The sequence below is a fragment of the Triticum dicoccoides genome, chromosome 2A (assembly GCF_002162155.2).
Source record: "Triticum dicoccoides isolate Atlit2015 ecotype Zavitan chromosome 2A, WEW_v2.0, whole genome shotgun sequence".
In the NCBI taxonomy this organism is placed as follows: domain Eukaryota; kingdom Viridiplantae; phylum Streptophyta; class Magnoliopsida; order Poales; family Poaceae; genus Triticum; species Triticum dicoccoides.
The window spans coordinates 769,216,288-769,230,210 of NC_041382.1; the positions used below are offsets into that span (position 1 = coordinate 769,216,288).

At 44.7% G+C, this 13,923-nt stretch overlaps 2 protein-coding genes across 2 annotated transcripts; one reads left to right on the forward strand and one right to left on the reverse strand.

Annotated features, from left to right (window-relative positions):
• The first annotated feature begins 1,265 nt into the window (after nucleotides 1-1,265).
• On the forward strand, nucleotides 1,266-3,030 carry LOC119357156 (E3 ubiquitin-protein ligase SINA-like 2). Its single transcript, XM_037624142.1, has 3 exons — nucleotides 1,266-1,458; nucleotides 1,578-2,032; nucleotides 2,123-3,030. The coding sequence occupies exons 2-3, from the start codon at nucleotides 1,616-1,618 to the stop codon at nucleotides 2,801-2,803; spliced, it is 1,098 nt and encodes a 365-aa protein (XP_037480039.1). The 5' UTR covers nucleotides 1,266-1,458; nucleotides 1,578-1,615; the 3' UTR covers nucleotides 2,804-3,030.
• A 2,967-nt stretch (nucleotides 3,031-5,997) lies between these two features.
• On the reverse strand, nucleotides 5,998-6,495 carry LOC119358403 (U-box domain-containing protein 12-like). The gene has a single exon (XM_037624967.1). The coding sequence runs from the start codon at nucleotides 6,493-6,495 to the stop codon at nucleotides 5,998-6,000; it is 498 nt and encodes a 165-aa protein (XP_037480864.1).
• Nucleotides 6,496-13,923: the final 7,428 nt, after the last annotated feature.

The window sequence follows — 13,923 nt, forward strand, 5'->3', positions numbered from 1 at the left end:
CCATATGTTAGTTGTGATGCTTTGTTTCGTTAATAAAATCAGGCATTCGATTCCTTTAACTTCAAAAGACATGTTACTCTGAGTCCATGACCCGGAGCATTTGTTCTTTTGTCCAAAGAAAATCGAGTAATTTCATAAATAAAATGACATTTGAGGAGTCTAATATTTTAGAATTTGTGCACACGTTACTCATGTTACAAATACTTTTAAATACGAAACTATTACCTCAAATAAAAAAACTGATGTAACAATTTATGGGTCAACTTTGACACAACAACTGTTTTTCACTAGAAAGGCAAGAGCAGAAAAAGGGCCTTTTTTATATAGACGGAAAAGGACGCCCTTATCTGGCGATCATCAGCTTGGGGGTTGCCTCTCGCGAACGATTGGTTAGCTAGGGGAGGCACCCTCCAGCCAACGTTTTCGCCTGGTTCGCTCGCTGCCTCCAGCGCGACGCCGTGTTTGGGCCAGTGTCCCAATTAACCTTCTTTTCCGAAAAATGTCATCAACAAAAAGACACTAAAAGTTGCCACAAACTAACTTATGAAAAAAAGTGTCAGGCTACTATATAAAAGAAATGCCATCTCTCTAAATTTCATAAAATACACAAGTAAGTATGATTAAGAAAACATTGTATGAAGTACACAAATGAAAAATGCTATGCTAAAAGCTTTAAAAACAGTCATTCCTCGGGATAAAAATGCCTTCTCTTAATAAAAAAATACCATCTTTAATATAAAATGCCGTCTCTTAATAATAATAAATTCCATCTCTTAATAATAAAAATGCCATCCCTTAAATAATAAATATGCCATCTCTTAAATATTAAAAATGTCATCTCTTAAAAATAAAAAGACCCCATCTCTTAATAATAAAAATGCCTTCTCTTAATATTAAAAAATGCCATTTCTTAAAATTAAAAATGTCATCTCTTAAAATAAAAATGCAATTTCTTATTATAAAAAATCTCATTTCTTAAATAAATAAACATGCCATCTCTCGAAATAAAAAATGCCACCCTCTTTATAAAAAATGACATCCTCTTTTTTTTTTGAGGGACCCCTATGGCACAACAACTGTTTTTCCCTAGAAAGTCAAGAGCGATCCTCAAAAAAAAGAAAAAGAAAGAAACGCAAGAGCGGAAAAAGGGGCATTGTCTGGGCTAAACGGGCCACGCAGGAAGTGTTGTAGTCGGAGTCTCGGAGTGGGCCGCCTCCGGCACCGACTAGGCAGCAGAAAGAAAAATAAAGAGCAGGGCAGAAACCCCCACCGCTCGCCCGTTCCGATCCCCTCTCCTCTCGTCCCCCGACTCCGCGCCGCCGGCGAGGGTTTGCCTCGCGCCGCCCGCCCCCACGGCCGCCGCCGCTCCTCCTCTCCCCGAGCCGCGCCCGCCCTCGGCCACGGGCGGGCGAGAGCCGAGCCCCCTGCCGCCGCCAGATCCGTCGTCCTCGAGCTCAGGTAAGAAGGCCCCGTCCAACCCCCGCCCCTCGAATACTCCGTCACAATTCGGTAGTGGGATTTGTAGTGTGTTGATTGATTTCTGTACCGTTGTCCCGCGGCGCCGTCGCGGTCTGCAGGGACGTGCCCCGGCGCGCAACCCGCGGGGACGCCGGAGATGAGCTACAGCGGGAGCGGCGGAGGGAAGCGCCTCCGCACGTCGCCGAGCGAGGCGGACGGTAGCCCCAGGCGCCGTCGTGGGTCGCCGTCGGTCTACTCCCCTTCGCCGTCGCCCTACCGGTCGCCCTCGCCGCTGCCGTCCCCGTCGACCTACCGGTCGCTCTCGCACTCGCCGTCGCCCTGCCGGTCGTGGTCGCAGAGGCCGCCCAGCGACGACGATGCCGACGATCTGAGCCGCAGCCGCGGGTCGGACGACCTCGACCGGCACGGGCGGAGGCCTGCCTGGAGGCCACACGCGAACAAGGAGCTGGGTGAGCACGGGCGCACCGGCGAGTTCAGCGTCCGGATCGATGACTACGACCGCCTCTTCACCTGCAAGGCCTGCCGCCGCATGCTCTCGCCGCCGGTCTACCAGGTGACTTTCGGTTGCAGCTGTAGCACAGTTTTATTTATCATTGCGGTCATAATCAACTCAGCCTTGTTCTGATACATGGTGTGCGTGCAGTGCCCCTTCGCCCACGTCACCTGCTCGAGGTGCCACGAAGAAGTCGGGGACAACCGATGCAGCTGCTGTGGCAGCGGCAATGGCTATGGGCGCAACCGCGTCGTCGAGGAGTTCCTAGGCCGCATCCGCTTCTCCTGCCGCAACAAAGTGCATGCCTGTGAGGCCTTCCTTCCGCACCACGAGATGCGCGAGCATGAGCAGACCTGCCGCCACGAGCCTATCTTCTGCCCTGTCCCCCAATGCGGCTTCGCCAGCCGGGCTGTCGCACTCACGTCCCACCTCACCCTCCGCCACCACTGGGACACAATCAGGTTTCACTATGATGAGAACTTCCGGGCCTCTGCCTTCACGTCGACCATCTTCCAGAGCCGCGACGACGGCGAGCTGTTCTTCCTCGACAGCTTCAGCGAGGGCCGTGGCATTGCTCTGTCCATGATCTGCATCCGCCCTGAGAACGCCCGTGAGCAGGAGTTTGTGTATGAGCTGAAGACGCCGGTAGGCAACGGCGGCAGACGGCCCTGGCTGCAGATGCAGTCGACGGCGCGGAACACATCGCTGCGGCACGGGCTGGGGGAGAAGGAAAAGGTCTTCCTGCTGGTCCCCAAGGACTTGCCAGGCACAGAGGATGGCAACGTGGAGGTGTGCATCCGTAAGTTTGGCCACCAGCGCGACTCTGTATAGGTTAGGCGACCTTGCTTGATGGCGATACTCAGCTGAATTTTATAGGATTACTGCTAGTAGTAGATTCCAGTTCATTGCTGAATGTTGATGTTGAGGTAATCTGAATTTCATATTGGTGAACGCTTGGTCTGTTGTGGATTATCGGATTGTTGAGATGGGGAACTTAAGCACCGAACGTAAGCTCTGTTAATTGTCATTTACAGTATATGTAGATACTTGTAGGCTTTTATCTGAGTATGAAGATTTGTTTTTAAGATAAGCTTTGGTAGCTTCATTTTGATCTGGCCTTGCACATGTCGTTTCATCTCACGAATTCGTTATGCAGCGCGTCTCTGAATTTCATACTGATTGTTCATCCTGAAGTCCCATTGATTGTACCAGATGTTTCTCCGTTATCAGGGCGTATGCCATTTTTCTCTTGCTTTCTTTGGATGTCAATTGTGGCTGCATATCAAGAGCAGCTTGCAGGAGTAGTGAAGAAACAGCGACCCTGTCACACTGCAAATTAACCAGGGACTGGTTGCTGCAGTTTGTTCACCTGTGCTCATGTTACTTCTCCTTTTGCCAAGAGCTTGCTTCCATCTTATCGACACTTGCAATTGCGCAGTTTTGGTTTCTTTACTGTTTAGCTTCACATGAGGCACAGTAGGTAATACTTCACTATCTAACTCAGCTTTCCCGCATCTATTTTGTAGAGATGCAAGCCATGTCTAAATTTTGGCTCGTCGATGATTAATTGTCTTGTGATTGGTGAGCTTATGCTTGCAATAAGATCCGAACATCAGACAACAACAGAAGTTCATTATTGCAGCATCAAAGCTGCACTCTTGCAAATGCAACAATTGGACACAAGAAACTTGTGATTGCTACTGGGTCCTTCGTTATCATATACTGTACGTACCACTTAAAATATAGAGGCAACAACATATGATTGCCACGGGTCCCAACAACGTCCACGTCTTCTAGCAACAACACACATGATTTATAATTTTCTAAGAAGAAAACACTTCCGACTTTTTATCTAGTTGACCCTGAGGAAGGTGTTGAACTTTTTACTTTGCGGGAAAATCAACTTGTATAATTGTATTACACAATGAGCAGGATTAGAATCTAGTTAACATAGCTACACCACATCACTAGTAAAGTTGGAATATGTCTTATGAGTAATACAAGTGTCATGGCCTCCTCTCCGTAACAGTTAAATTTCATGCGCTAAGTAGGCATAGCGAAATCAACCCATGTTGTTTCTCACGGAAAGATTCACTGTTGCAAGTAATCAGACTCAACGACGATTGGTAAGGAGCCCCTGATTTGCAAGGGCCATACCCTCCATTACTGCCGATAGCTCAGCTTTGAAGTCATCATGACAAGCAGTTGCTGGCAAGATATAAAGATGATTGCCCGCATTGGTACTGAGCTTTACCCACCCCGGTTCGGAGGGAGAGGAAGCCGGTTCTACTCAAAGGATTCACGCTTGGCAGTAGTTGTTGGGCTTCCAAGTGAACGGGTTTGCATCAAGCGACCTCTCAGTTGAGAGACAAAGATATCAATCTGTCAAGCCAACACCCCTAGCCTTAGTCAAGCAGCACCTCAGAACAAATTAAGAACCCACTTGTGCACTGAACGGTTCTTGTGAGGTTATCTGTGTCACTAGCTTTGCTAATTGCAGATAATGTGTCAGAGTTATTTTTTACTTTTGAAATAATAAATTGCAGAAAATGAAGTAGATGTGAAAGTAGGTTGAAGAGTTTGTCACGGAGGGAATTGGACCGGGGTTCTTAGGTTCACTAGTAGCATCTCTCAAAGCAGCGATGACACATAAACACAAGCACATGCATGTGTAATGATCAATCAAATATTCATGACAAACATAGTATACGTTTGGATCATGTTATACATGCATTATGTCTATAATCTACTAAACTGATTACAATTGCATGTAATGGCTTCTACTCCACCCAAGGTGCTCAAAGGCCTCGAGAGAATGAGTGAACTATCATTTTATCCATGGCGAGGCAAATCCGTCTAAACTTTTCTTCTCTTAGCCCTCACCGAAAGCATTATATAAATAGGCACCTACTCCATCTAATTTACACCACCCTTGTAAATCTCTTATATACACCAGATGGAACCAAGTGTCTAGATGATCATACTAAATAAATAAATTTTGTAAGCATAGCTGAATTGCCGATATGCTTCATTTGTCAGTGATTATTTTCAGTACCATGCATTTGTTGAATTTATTGCGGTATCTAATTTGGAACACATTGCAAATGGAACAAATTATACTCTACAGGGTTCTATAAGTATGCAAACCTAATAATACACTAGAAATCACTATTAAAATATTAACTAGACATTATTCTTTAGAAACCTCTCACATGATATTTAATGAAAATAAATTATACATGAACATATGCATATACAGACATATATGTAGTTGCGCACTATGTAGTTTGTTTTCAATTGTCACAAAATAAATTCAAAAATAACTTATGGCACATCACTTAATTCAAATTTAGCATAAACAAAGTGACCGCTCATATATATTACAACTCACAACGATGAACACCGATTAACAATACCTACTAAATTATTTGATTAACTATACCAACTAAAATTAAAGTTATACTCTTTAATACAATAGTAAGATAAAAATAAAAATAAATAAATATAAAAGTTTAGTATAAACTATCAATTTTATTTTGCTCTCTGCCTCTGGCGACTCTCCTGCGCGTCTTGTTGCTCCAGTGCAGAGTGAATGAGGTGGATTGGAACGAGAAAAGGATGCGACGGGGTGGTGGGCTGTTAAAAAGCAAGTGATGGCGCACTCCAAGTTTCTTTACCCACTCACCGACATATGGGCCCATTTATCGGTTGGGTCAACATATGATGGAGACGGTACACGAGAGCCAACAGTCGTAGAGGTGGCAGCCGATCAGAGGACGCTCTCTGGCTTGGTTGCAGTTTGTTTTTCTTTAGGGGCTTCCTTAGGACTTAACCGAAATTTTTAATTGAATCAATAACAACAACCACGGAATCAACGAGTATTTATGGATGGGAAAATTCACAAAAGGTCACTAAAATTGTTTTGGAACTCACTTTGGTCCCTCTACTTTAAAATACACAAAATACAATAACTAAACTTGCTAGAGAGGTTCACATACGATCCTTGATATGTTTTTGTGTACGTATTAGCATACGTGGCGCTGTTGTGGGACAACGTGGCGTTGACCGGACATGTGGCTTAAATAGCAGGAATACACATGTACTAGAGTTTTTCTTTTTGCAAAGTGAGTCAGAGGGATGGCGTGGGCGATGATCGCGTATAGCGCGGGCATCAGCCTAGTCATCTTGCCCATCAGGGCGATGACCTTATCCCCTCTGTGCCAGCACATCGAGGCCAACAACGCCATGTAGTGGTCCTTCCCCGATCGAGACGCCGACGCGCCTAGGAAGTTGACGAGGTCCGAGCTGGCAAGGTTGGCCGTCGCGCCGGCCGGCTGCTCGGCAATCGTCGCGAGCAGAGCGACAGAGCCATCCACAAAGTCCTGACGGTCGTCGGAAAGGAGGTTGGCGAGCACGCTCACGGCGCTAGCGGACACGGCCTTCCCAATGTTGCTCGCGCTGTGGAGCACCCCGTGGAGGCTCACCAGTGCGTTCTTGCGGCCGCGGTAGGCGCCCTCCCTCATGAGGTGCACCAACTTCGGGATGGCCTCTAGGATGCGGTTGGTCCTAGTACTCGCTGTTCGGCGAGAGGTAGAACGGGATGGCCACCGCCTTCTGCCGCGCCTTGACCTTGGCCGCGACATTGACGACATCAACGATGAGCCCGAGCCTGCCCGCCTCCACGAGCGTGCTCTGCCCGATCATGTGCTTTGAGAGGTTAAGGAGGCTGGCAATGGCGTTGTCCTGGATGGACGCGTCCGTCGAGGAGAGGAGGTGGAAGAGGCACAGCATGGCGTTGGCCTCCACAAGGCACGCACGGTGGTACACGTTGCGCTTCGCCAGCTTCAGGACCATGTACGTCGCCTTCTTTTGCTCCTCGGTGTAGAACTGCACGCACCAGTCAGTTTATCCAAGAGCTCAGGCTAATGGAAAAAAATGTGAAAATTGCGCAGCCGGGTCCTAAATTCAAGACCTCTCGGTTTTCATACTATGTAGAACTGCACGCATCAGCCAGTTCACCTTAAAGGTCAAGTTCATGGGGAAAGATGAGCTATGTATTATCAATACCTATTGGGCGGTACGTCACGAAAATTGCCCCCAAAGTTGCAAAATATTACCCACCAATGCCATCTATAAGTGATAAAAAATGTTTCACATAGGGTAACCCCCGGCTGGGCTGGCCCATGATGTAGGGACCTCCTATACTGCGCTCTTCGTGCTGAGAGAAGACGCAACCTGCCCGGTTGGGCTGGAGCATGTCCGGGCGGGCTGTTTTTTAAATTTGTTTTTTGTTTTTTGTTTTTTATTTTTATTTTTATTTTTTTACTTTAAATAATTTGGAAATTCAAAAAACTCCCAAAAAATAAAACAAATGAGAATTTTGAAATATTATTTTCATAAATAATAAAATATTTGTGGATTAAAAAATATTCGTGTTTTATATTTGTTTTCCTTAGTTATAAGATGTTTGAAAATTCGAAAATAAGTGTTCGGAAAATCAAAAAATGTTCATGATTTTCAATTTTTTTTGTGTATTATAAAATGTTGATGAAACTGAACAAAATTTTGCCAATCCAAAAAAGTTTATGAATGAATAGATATCCTGAATATTCAAAAACTGTTCGTTACTTACAAAATAGTTTATTCATTCTTAAAATGTTTGCTGATTCAAAAAATGTTCATGCATTTCAAAAGATGTTCATTAAATAAAAAATGTTTATTAAATACAAAAATGTTCATTAAATCAAAACAAATCTTTGTAAATTTAATAAATTATTTCACCAATTTCCAAAAATATATTTGTCGATTCTAGAAATGTTCGCCGATTCAAGAGAATGTTCACAAATTTTTAATAAATATTTGCAAATAATATAAAATGTTCATGAATTTAAGAAAAGTTTCCGTGGGTATGATTATACGATATGCATCACACAATCTCAGATTCATCTATTCAACCAACACAAAGGACCTCAAAGAGTGCCCCAAAGTTTCTACCGGAGAATCACGACGAAAACATGTGCCAACTCCTATGCATAGGTTCATGAGCGGAACCCGCAAGTTGATCACCAAAACATACATCAAGTGAATCACGTGGTATCCCATTATCACCACAGATACGCACGGCAACACATACATCAAGTGTTCTCAAATCTTTAAAGACTCAATCCGATAAGATTACTTCAAAGGAGAAACTCAATTCATTACAAGAGAGAAGAGGGGGAGGAGAAACATAAGATCCAACTATAATAGCAAAGCTCGCGATACATCAAGATCTTGCCAAATCAAGAACACGAGAGAGAGAGATCAAACACATAGCTACTGGTACATACCCTCAGCCCCGAGGGAGAACTACTCCCTCCTCGTCATGGAGAGCACCGGGATGATGAAGATGACCACCGGAGAAGGATTGCCCTCTCCGGCAGGGTGCCGGAACGGGTCTATATTGGTTTTCGGTGGCTACGGAGGCTTCTGGCGGCGGAACTCCCGATCTAATCTCCATTCTGGAAGTTTTAGGTTATGTAGGTATATATGGGTGCAAGAGGTACGTCGGAGGAGCTACGGGGGTCCCACGAGGCAGGGGGGCACGCCCTAGGAGGGGAGGGGGCGCCCCCACCCTCGTGAGCACCTCCCGTATCTCCTGACATGGAGTCCAAGTCTATCCAGTGGCTTTCGTTCCAAAAATAACTTCTCGAGTTGATTTCGTTCCGTTTCGACACCATTTGATATTCCTTTTCTTCGAAACACTGAAATAGGCATAAAACAACAAATCTGGGCTGGGCCTCCGGTTAATAGGTTAGTCCCAAAAATAATATAAAAGTAGAAAATAAAGCCCAATATTACCCAAAAAAGTAGATAATATAGCATGGAGCAATCAAAAATTATAGATACGTTGGAGACGTATCATTAAACGTCATCCGTAAATGGGTGGCTATTACTGCGGCTTACGGGTTCATGGAAAAGTGTGTCAAGTAACTTGATAGCTCAAGATTGGGATTTTCTCCTCCGACGATGGAGAGATATTCTCGGGCCCTCTCGGTGTTACGGTATCCATCATCGTGTGGCCAGACACAGTGTGATTTGATCACAGGGATGCCGGAATACGAAAACGAGAAAAGAGAACAAAACCGGTAATGAGGTAACTTGCATGGTGGACAAATTGTTCGTCCACAGGGATGCAATAAATCTCACCTCGGGTGTTTGTGACATATCGCGAAGCAACAGGAATAGCCCACTGCAACTGGAGGTTCACTCGAATATTCATTCGTGTGAGTATAGGGGTCAATATGGGTGTCCACGGCTCCGATGTTGATCATTGATCAGAAAGTGTTCCGGTCATGTCCATGCTTCACCGAACCTATAGGGTCACATGCTTAAGGGTCATCTATCTGCTGAATACTAGACAGGGAGTCTGAGAGAAATTTGCCCAGAAAGTTTCGGAGACATGGAAGAGTTCCCGAGAGAGAATAGCGAAATAGTTTCATAAAACCGAAAAGTTGTTTCGGGATATACCATTAATTCAAATTGGTTTCGGGACACGCCTGATAATTCTTGGAGTGTGCCAGAATTATTCTGGAAACTTCTGGGATTTTTTTGGGATAAAAAACCGGAAATGTTCCGGAGCTGCCGATACCGGTTTGGTTGTTTTTCGCAGATGAAATTCACTAATCTGAAATTGTTTTAGAATGAATCCAAAATCATTTTAGTGGGTAATGGAATTATTCTAAGACCCACAGAAATATTTTTGGATTTAATGGACGCGAAAAATTGTCTTCATGAATAGTGAAAACGCATTCTTGTTTGCTTTTCGCAGATGAAATTCACTAAACCGAAATTGGTTCGGAACGCGTTGAAAATTATTTTAGTGGGTACTGGAAATGTCCCGATCCCACATAAATATTTTCAGTTCGAACGGACGCTGAAAAATGTCATCGTGAATAGTGAAATTGCTTTTTGCTTGGTTTCTTGAAGAAGCCACCTTGAGGGCCTTTTGGTATTATCCCCTTTGGCTTCTTGGAGAAGACACCCTTGGGCTTGGCCTATAAATAGGGGTGGAGGGGCTGCCTAAAGACACACTCTTGCTCTCATACAAATGCCATGCATGATCTGGCTCTCTTTCTCCCTCCCATCGAAATAGTTTCGTAGAGCCGAAAGATTGTCTGGGTTCCGGCAGGAACTAGTTCTGGACGGTGAAGCCCTGCCAGATAGATGACACCGTATGTGTGCAACTCTGTAAAGAGATTGTAGTTTCGGTCTTAGTTCGAGAGTGCCTCCCGAAGGGCTCTCCGTGTGACCGTCCGAGTTTCAAAGGTCCTCCCAAAGGGCTGTTCGCGACACCGTCCGGGGGACTGTCCGACCACCTCCCGAAGAGCTGTCCGAGGGACAGATTAGGGTATACATCCTCGCGGTTGGGAGGTTGTAAATCCTAGCTGCGGGGATCTGCACCGCCGATCGTCATCGACTCTACTTCCCGCTGTGCTACAAGTCGGTAACGAAAAAGATCAAACCATGTATGCAGTCCCCATAGTGGTCCTGGGCTGGTGCGTAGGTCCGATTTTTTTTGTTTTCAGCTGTGTTACCCTACAGTGGCATCATGAGCCGTGCTATGCGTATATGCAGGTTGCGATCTGGAATACATAGAGATGTATGGGTGTTGCACAATATAATTAGGTAATAGATGAGTTCTATTACTAAAAATTATTTGTGCGGGTAGCTGATGAAATCTGTTACCCGATGTTCTTGTTGCTTCCCTTGAATTTGTATAATCCTGATCTTGACGGCATGGTGGAATCTCACAAAGTTCTGGCAATCTGCCATCCTTTCATGCTGCTCCTGAGTATGCTGATTGACAGATCAACGAAGTGCTAACAGTTCTTTGGGTTCCACCATAGTTAAAGAAAGATGGATGTTTCGCAAAAGAAAGGGCAATGCAGATATGATCTGCACGGGGTCATGTGTATGACGAAGTTTAGTATGGGGTTCGAGATTTTATTATCTCGTGCTTCATACACCTCGCAAAGTTAATCTAGCGACTTGAATTATCATACTTGATGATGGACGTTGGTAGCTTCGATTTGTTTCGAAGCCTTAGAAGCCACGAAAAACAAGTTTTTGCATGAACCGATTAGAGGCGTCTAACTTGGTTTTGTAGGAGGGTTTGCATATGCATGTGATGTGGTATAGCAGTGCTCATAATAATTTGATTATGGATGAGATAACTATATAATGTAATTAACATGACCTGCGTGTCATGATTCATCATGATGGCTGGAGCCATATGATTGTCACTTAAATGACCTGCGTGTCAACCTTAAGTAATGCACTTATTTTATTAGCTATAGAGATAGCAATATTATCTGGTGCATCGACAAGGTGGTGGCAATCTTGTTGGGGAACATAGTAATTTCAAAAAAAATCCTACGCACACGCAAGATCATGGTGATGCATAGCAACGAGGAAAGAGTGTGATCTACGTACCCTTGTAGACTGACAGCGGAAGCATTAGCACAACGCGGTTGATGTAGTCGTACGTCTTCACAGCCCGACCGATCAAGCACCGAAACTACGGCACCTCCGAGTTCTAGCACACGTTCAGCTCGATGACGATCCCCGGACTCCGATCCAGCAAAGTGTCGGGGTAGAGTTCCGTCAGCACGACGGCGTGGTGACGATCTTGATGTACTACCGTCGCAGGGCTTCGCCTAAGCACCGCTACAATATTATCGAGGATTATGGTGGAAGGGGGCACCGCACACGGCTAAGAATATGATCACGTGGATCAACTTGTGTGTCTAGGGGTGCCCCTGCCCCGTATATAAAGGAGCAAGGGAAGGAGGCCGGCCGGCCCCTATTGGCGCGCCAGGAGGAGTCCTCCTCCTAGTAGGAGTAGGACTCCTACTAGGAGGGGGAAGGAAGTGGGGAGGGAGAAGGAAAGGGGGGCGCCGCCCCCGTCTCCTAGTCCAATTCGGACCAGGGGGGGAGGAGGCGCGCGGCCCACCCTGGCTGCCCCTCTCTCTCTCTCCACTAAGGCCCATATGGCCCATTACTTCTCTCGGTAGGGTTCCGGTAACCCTCCGGCTCTCCGGTTTTCTCCGAAATCACCCGGAATACTTCCGGTGTCCGAATATAGCCGTCCAATATATCAATCTTTATGTCTCGACCATTTCGAGACTCCTCATTATGTCCGTGATCACATCCGGGACTCTGAACTAACTTCGGTACATCAAAACTCATAAACTCATAATATAACTATCATCGAAACCTTAAGTGTGCGGACCCTACGGGTTTGAGAACAATGTAGACATGACCGAGACACATCTCCGGTCAATAACCAATAGCGGAACCTGGATGCTCATATTGGCTCCTACATATTCTACGAAGATCTTTATCGGTCAGACCGCATAACAACATACGTTGTTCCCTTTGTCATCGGTATGTTACTTGCCCGAGATTTGATCGTCTGTATCTCAATACCTAATTCAATCTCGTTACCGGCAAGTCTCTTTACTCGTTCTGTAATACATCATCTCGCAACTAACTCATTAGTTGCAATGCTTGCAAGGCTTGTGTGATGTGCATTACCGAGAGGGCCCAGAGATACCTCTCCGACAATCTGAGTGACAAATCCTAATCTCGAAATACGCCAACCCAACATGTACCTTTGGAGATACCTGTAGAGCTCCTTTATAATCACCCAGTTACGTTGTGACGTTTGGTAGCACACAAAGTGTTCCTCCGGCAAACGGGAGTTGCATAATCTCATAGTCATAGGAACATGTATAAGTCATGAAGAAAGCAATAGCAACATACTAAACGATCGGGTGCTAAGCTAATGGAATGGGTCATGTCAATCACATCATTCTTATAATGATGTGATCCCGTTAATCAAATAACAATTGTTTTGTTCATGGTTAGGAAACATAACCATCTTCGATTAACGAGCTAGTCAAGTAGAGGCATACTAGTGACACTCTGTTTGTCTATGTATTCACACATGTATTATGTTTCCGGTTAATACAATTCTAGCATGAATAACAAACATTTATCATGATACAAGGAAATAAATAATAACTTTATTATTGCCTCTAGGGCATATTTCCTTCAGTGTCCCACTTGCACTAGAGTCAATAATCTAGTTCACATCACCATGTGATTCAACACTAATAGTTCACATCACCATGGGATTAATACCCATAGTTCACATCGTCATGTGACCTATACCCAAAGGGTTTACTAGAGTCAGTAATCTAGTTCACATCGTTTATGTGATTAACACCCAAAGAGTACTAAGGTGTGATCATGTTTTGCTTGTGAGATAATTTTAGTCAATGGGTCTGTCACATACAGATTCGTAAGTATTTTGCGAATTCTATGTCTACAATGCTCTGCATGGAGCTACTCTAGCTAATTGCTCCCACTTTCAATATGTATCTAGATCGAGACTCAGAGTCATCCAGATGTGTGTCAAAACTTGCATCGACGTAACCCTTTATGACGAACCTTTTGTCACCTCCATAATCGAGAAACATATCCTTATTCCACTAAGGATAATTTTGAACGCTGTCCAGTGATCTACTTCCTAGATCACTATTGTACTTCCTTGCCAACAACAGTGTAGGGTATACAATAGTTCTGGTACACAGCATGGCATACTTTATAGAACCTATGACTGAGGCATAGGGAATGACTTTCATTCTCTTTCTATCTTCTGCCGTGGTCGGGTTTTGAGTCTTACTCAATTTCACACCTTGTAACACAGGCAAGAACTCTTTCTTTGACTGTTCCATTTTGAACTACTTCAAAATCTTGTCAAGGTATATACTCATTGAAAAAAACTTATCAAGCATCTTGATCTATCTCTATAGATCTTGATGCTCAATATGTAAGCAGCTTCACCGAGGTTTTTCTTTGAAAAACTTCTTTCAAAACACTCCTTTATGCTTTGCAGAATAATT

What these genes read in the sequence shown, in the direction of transcription:
- LOC119358403 (XM_037624967.1), bottom strand. Translation starts at nt 6,495, where the DNA reads ATGAGGGAGGGCGCCTACCGCGGCCGCAAGAACGCACTGGTGAGCCTC.
- LOC119357156 (XM_037624142.1), top strand. Translation starts at nt 1,616, where the DNA reads ATGAGCTACAGCGGGAGCGGCGGAGGGAAGCGCCTCCGCACGTCGCCG. An exon ending in TCTCGCCGCCGGTCTACCAG is followed by an intron (nt 2,033 to 2,122) that starts GTGACTTTCGGT and finishes GTGTGCGTGCAG; the next exon opens with TGCCCCTTCGCCCACGTCAC.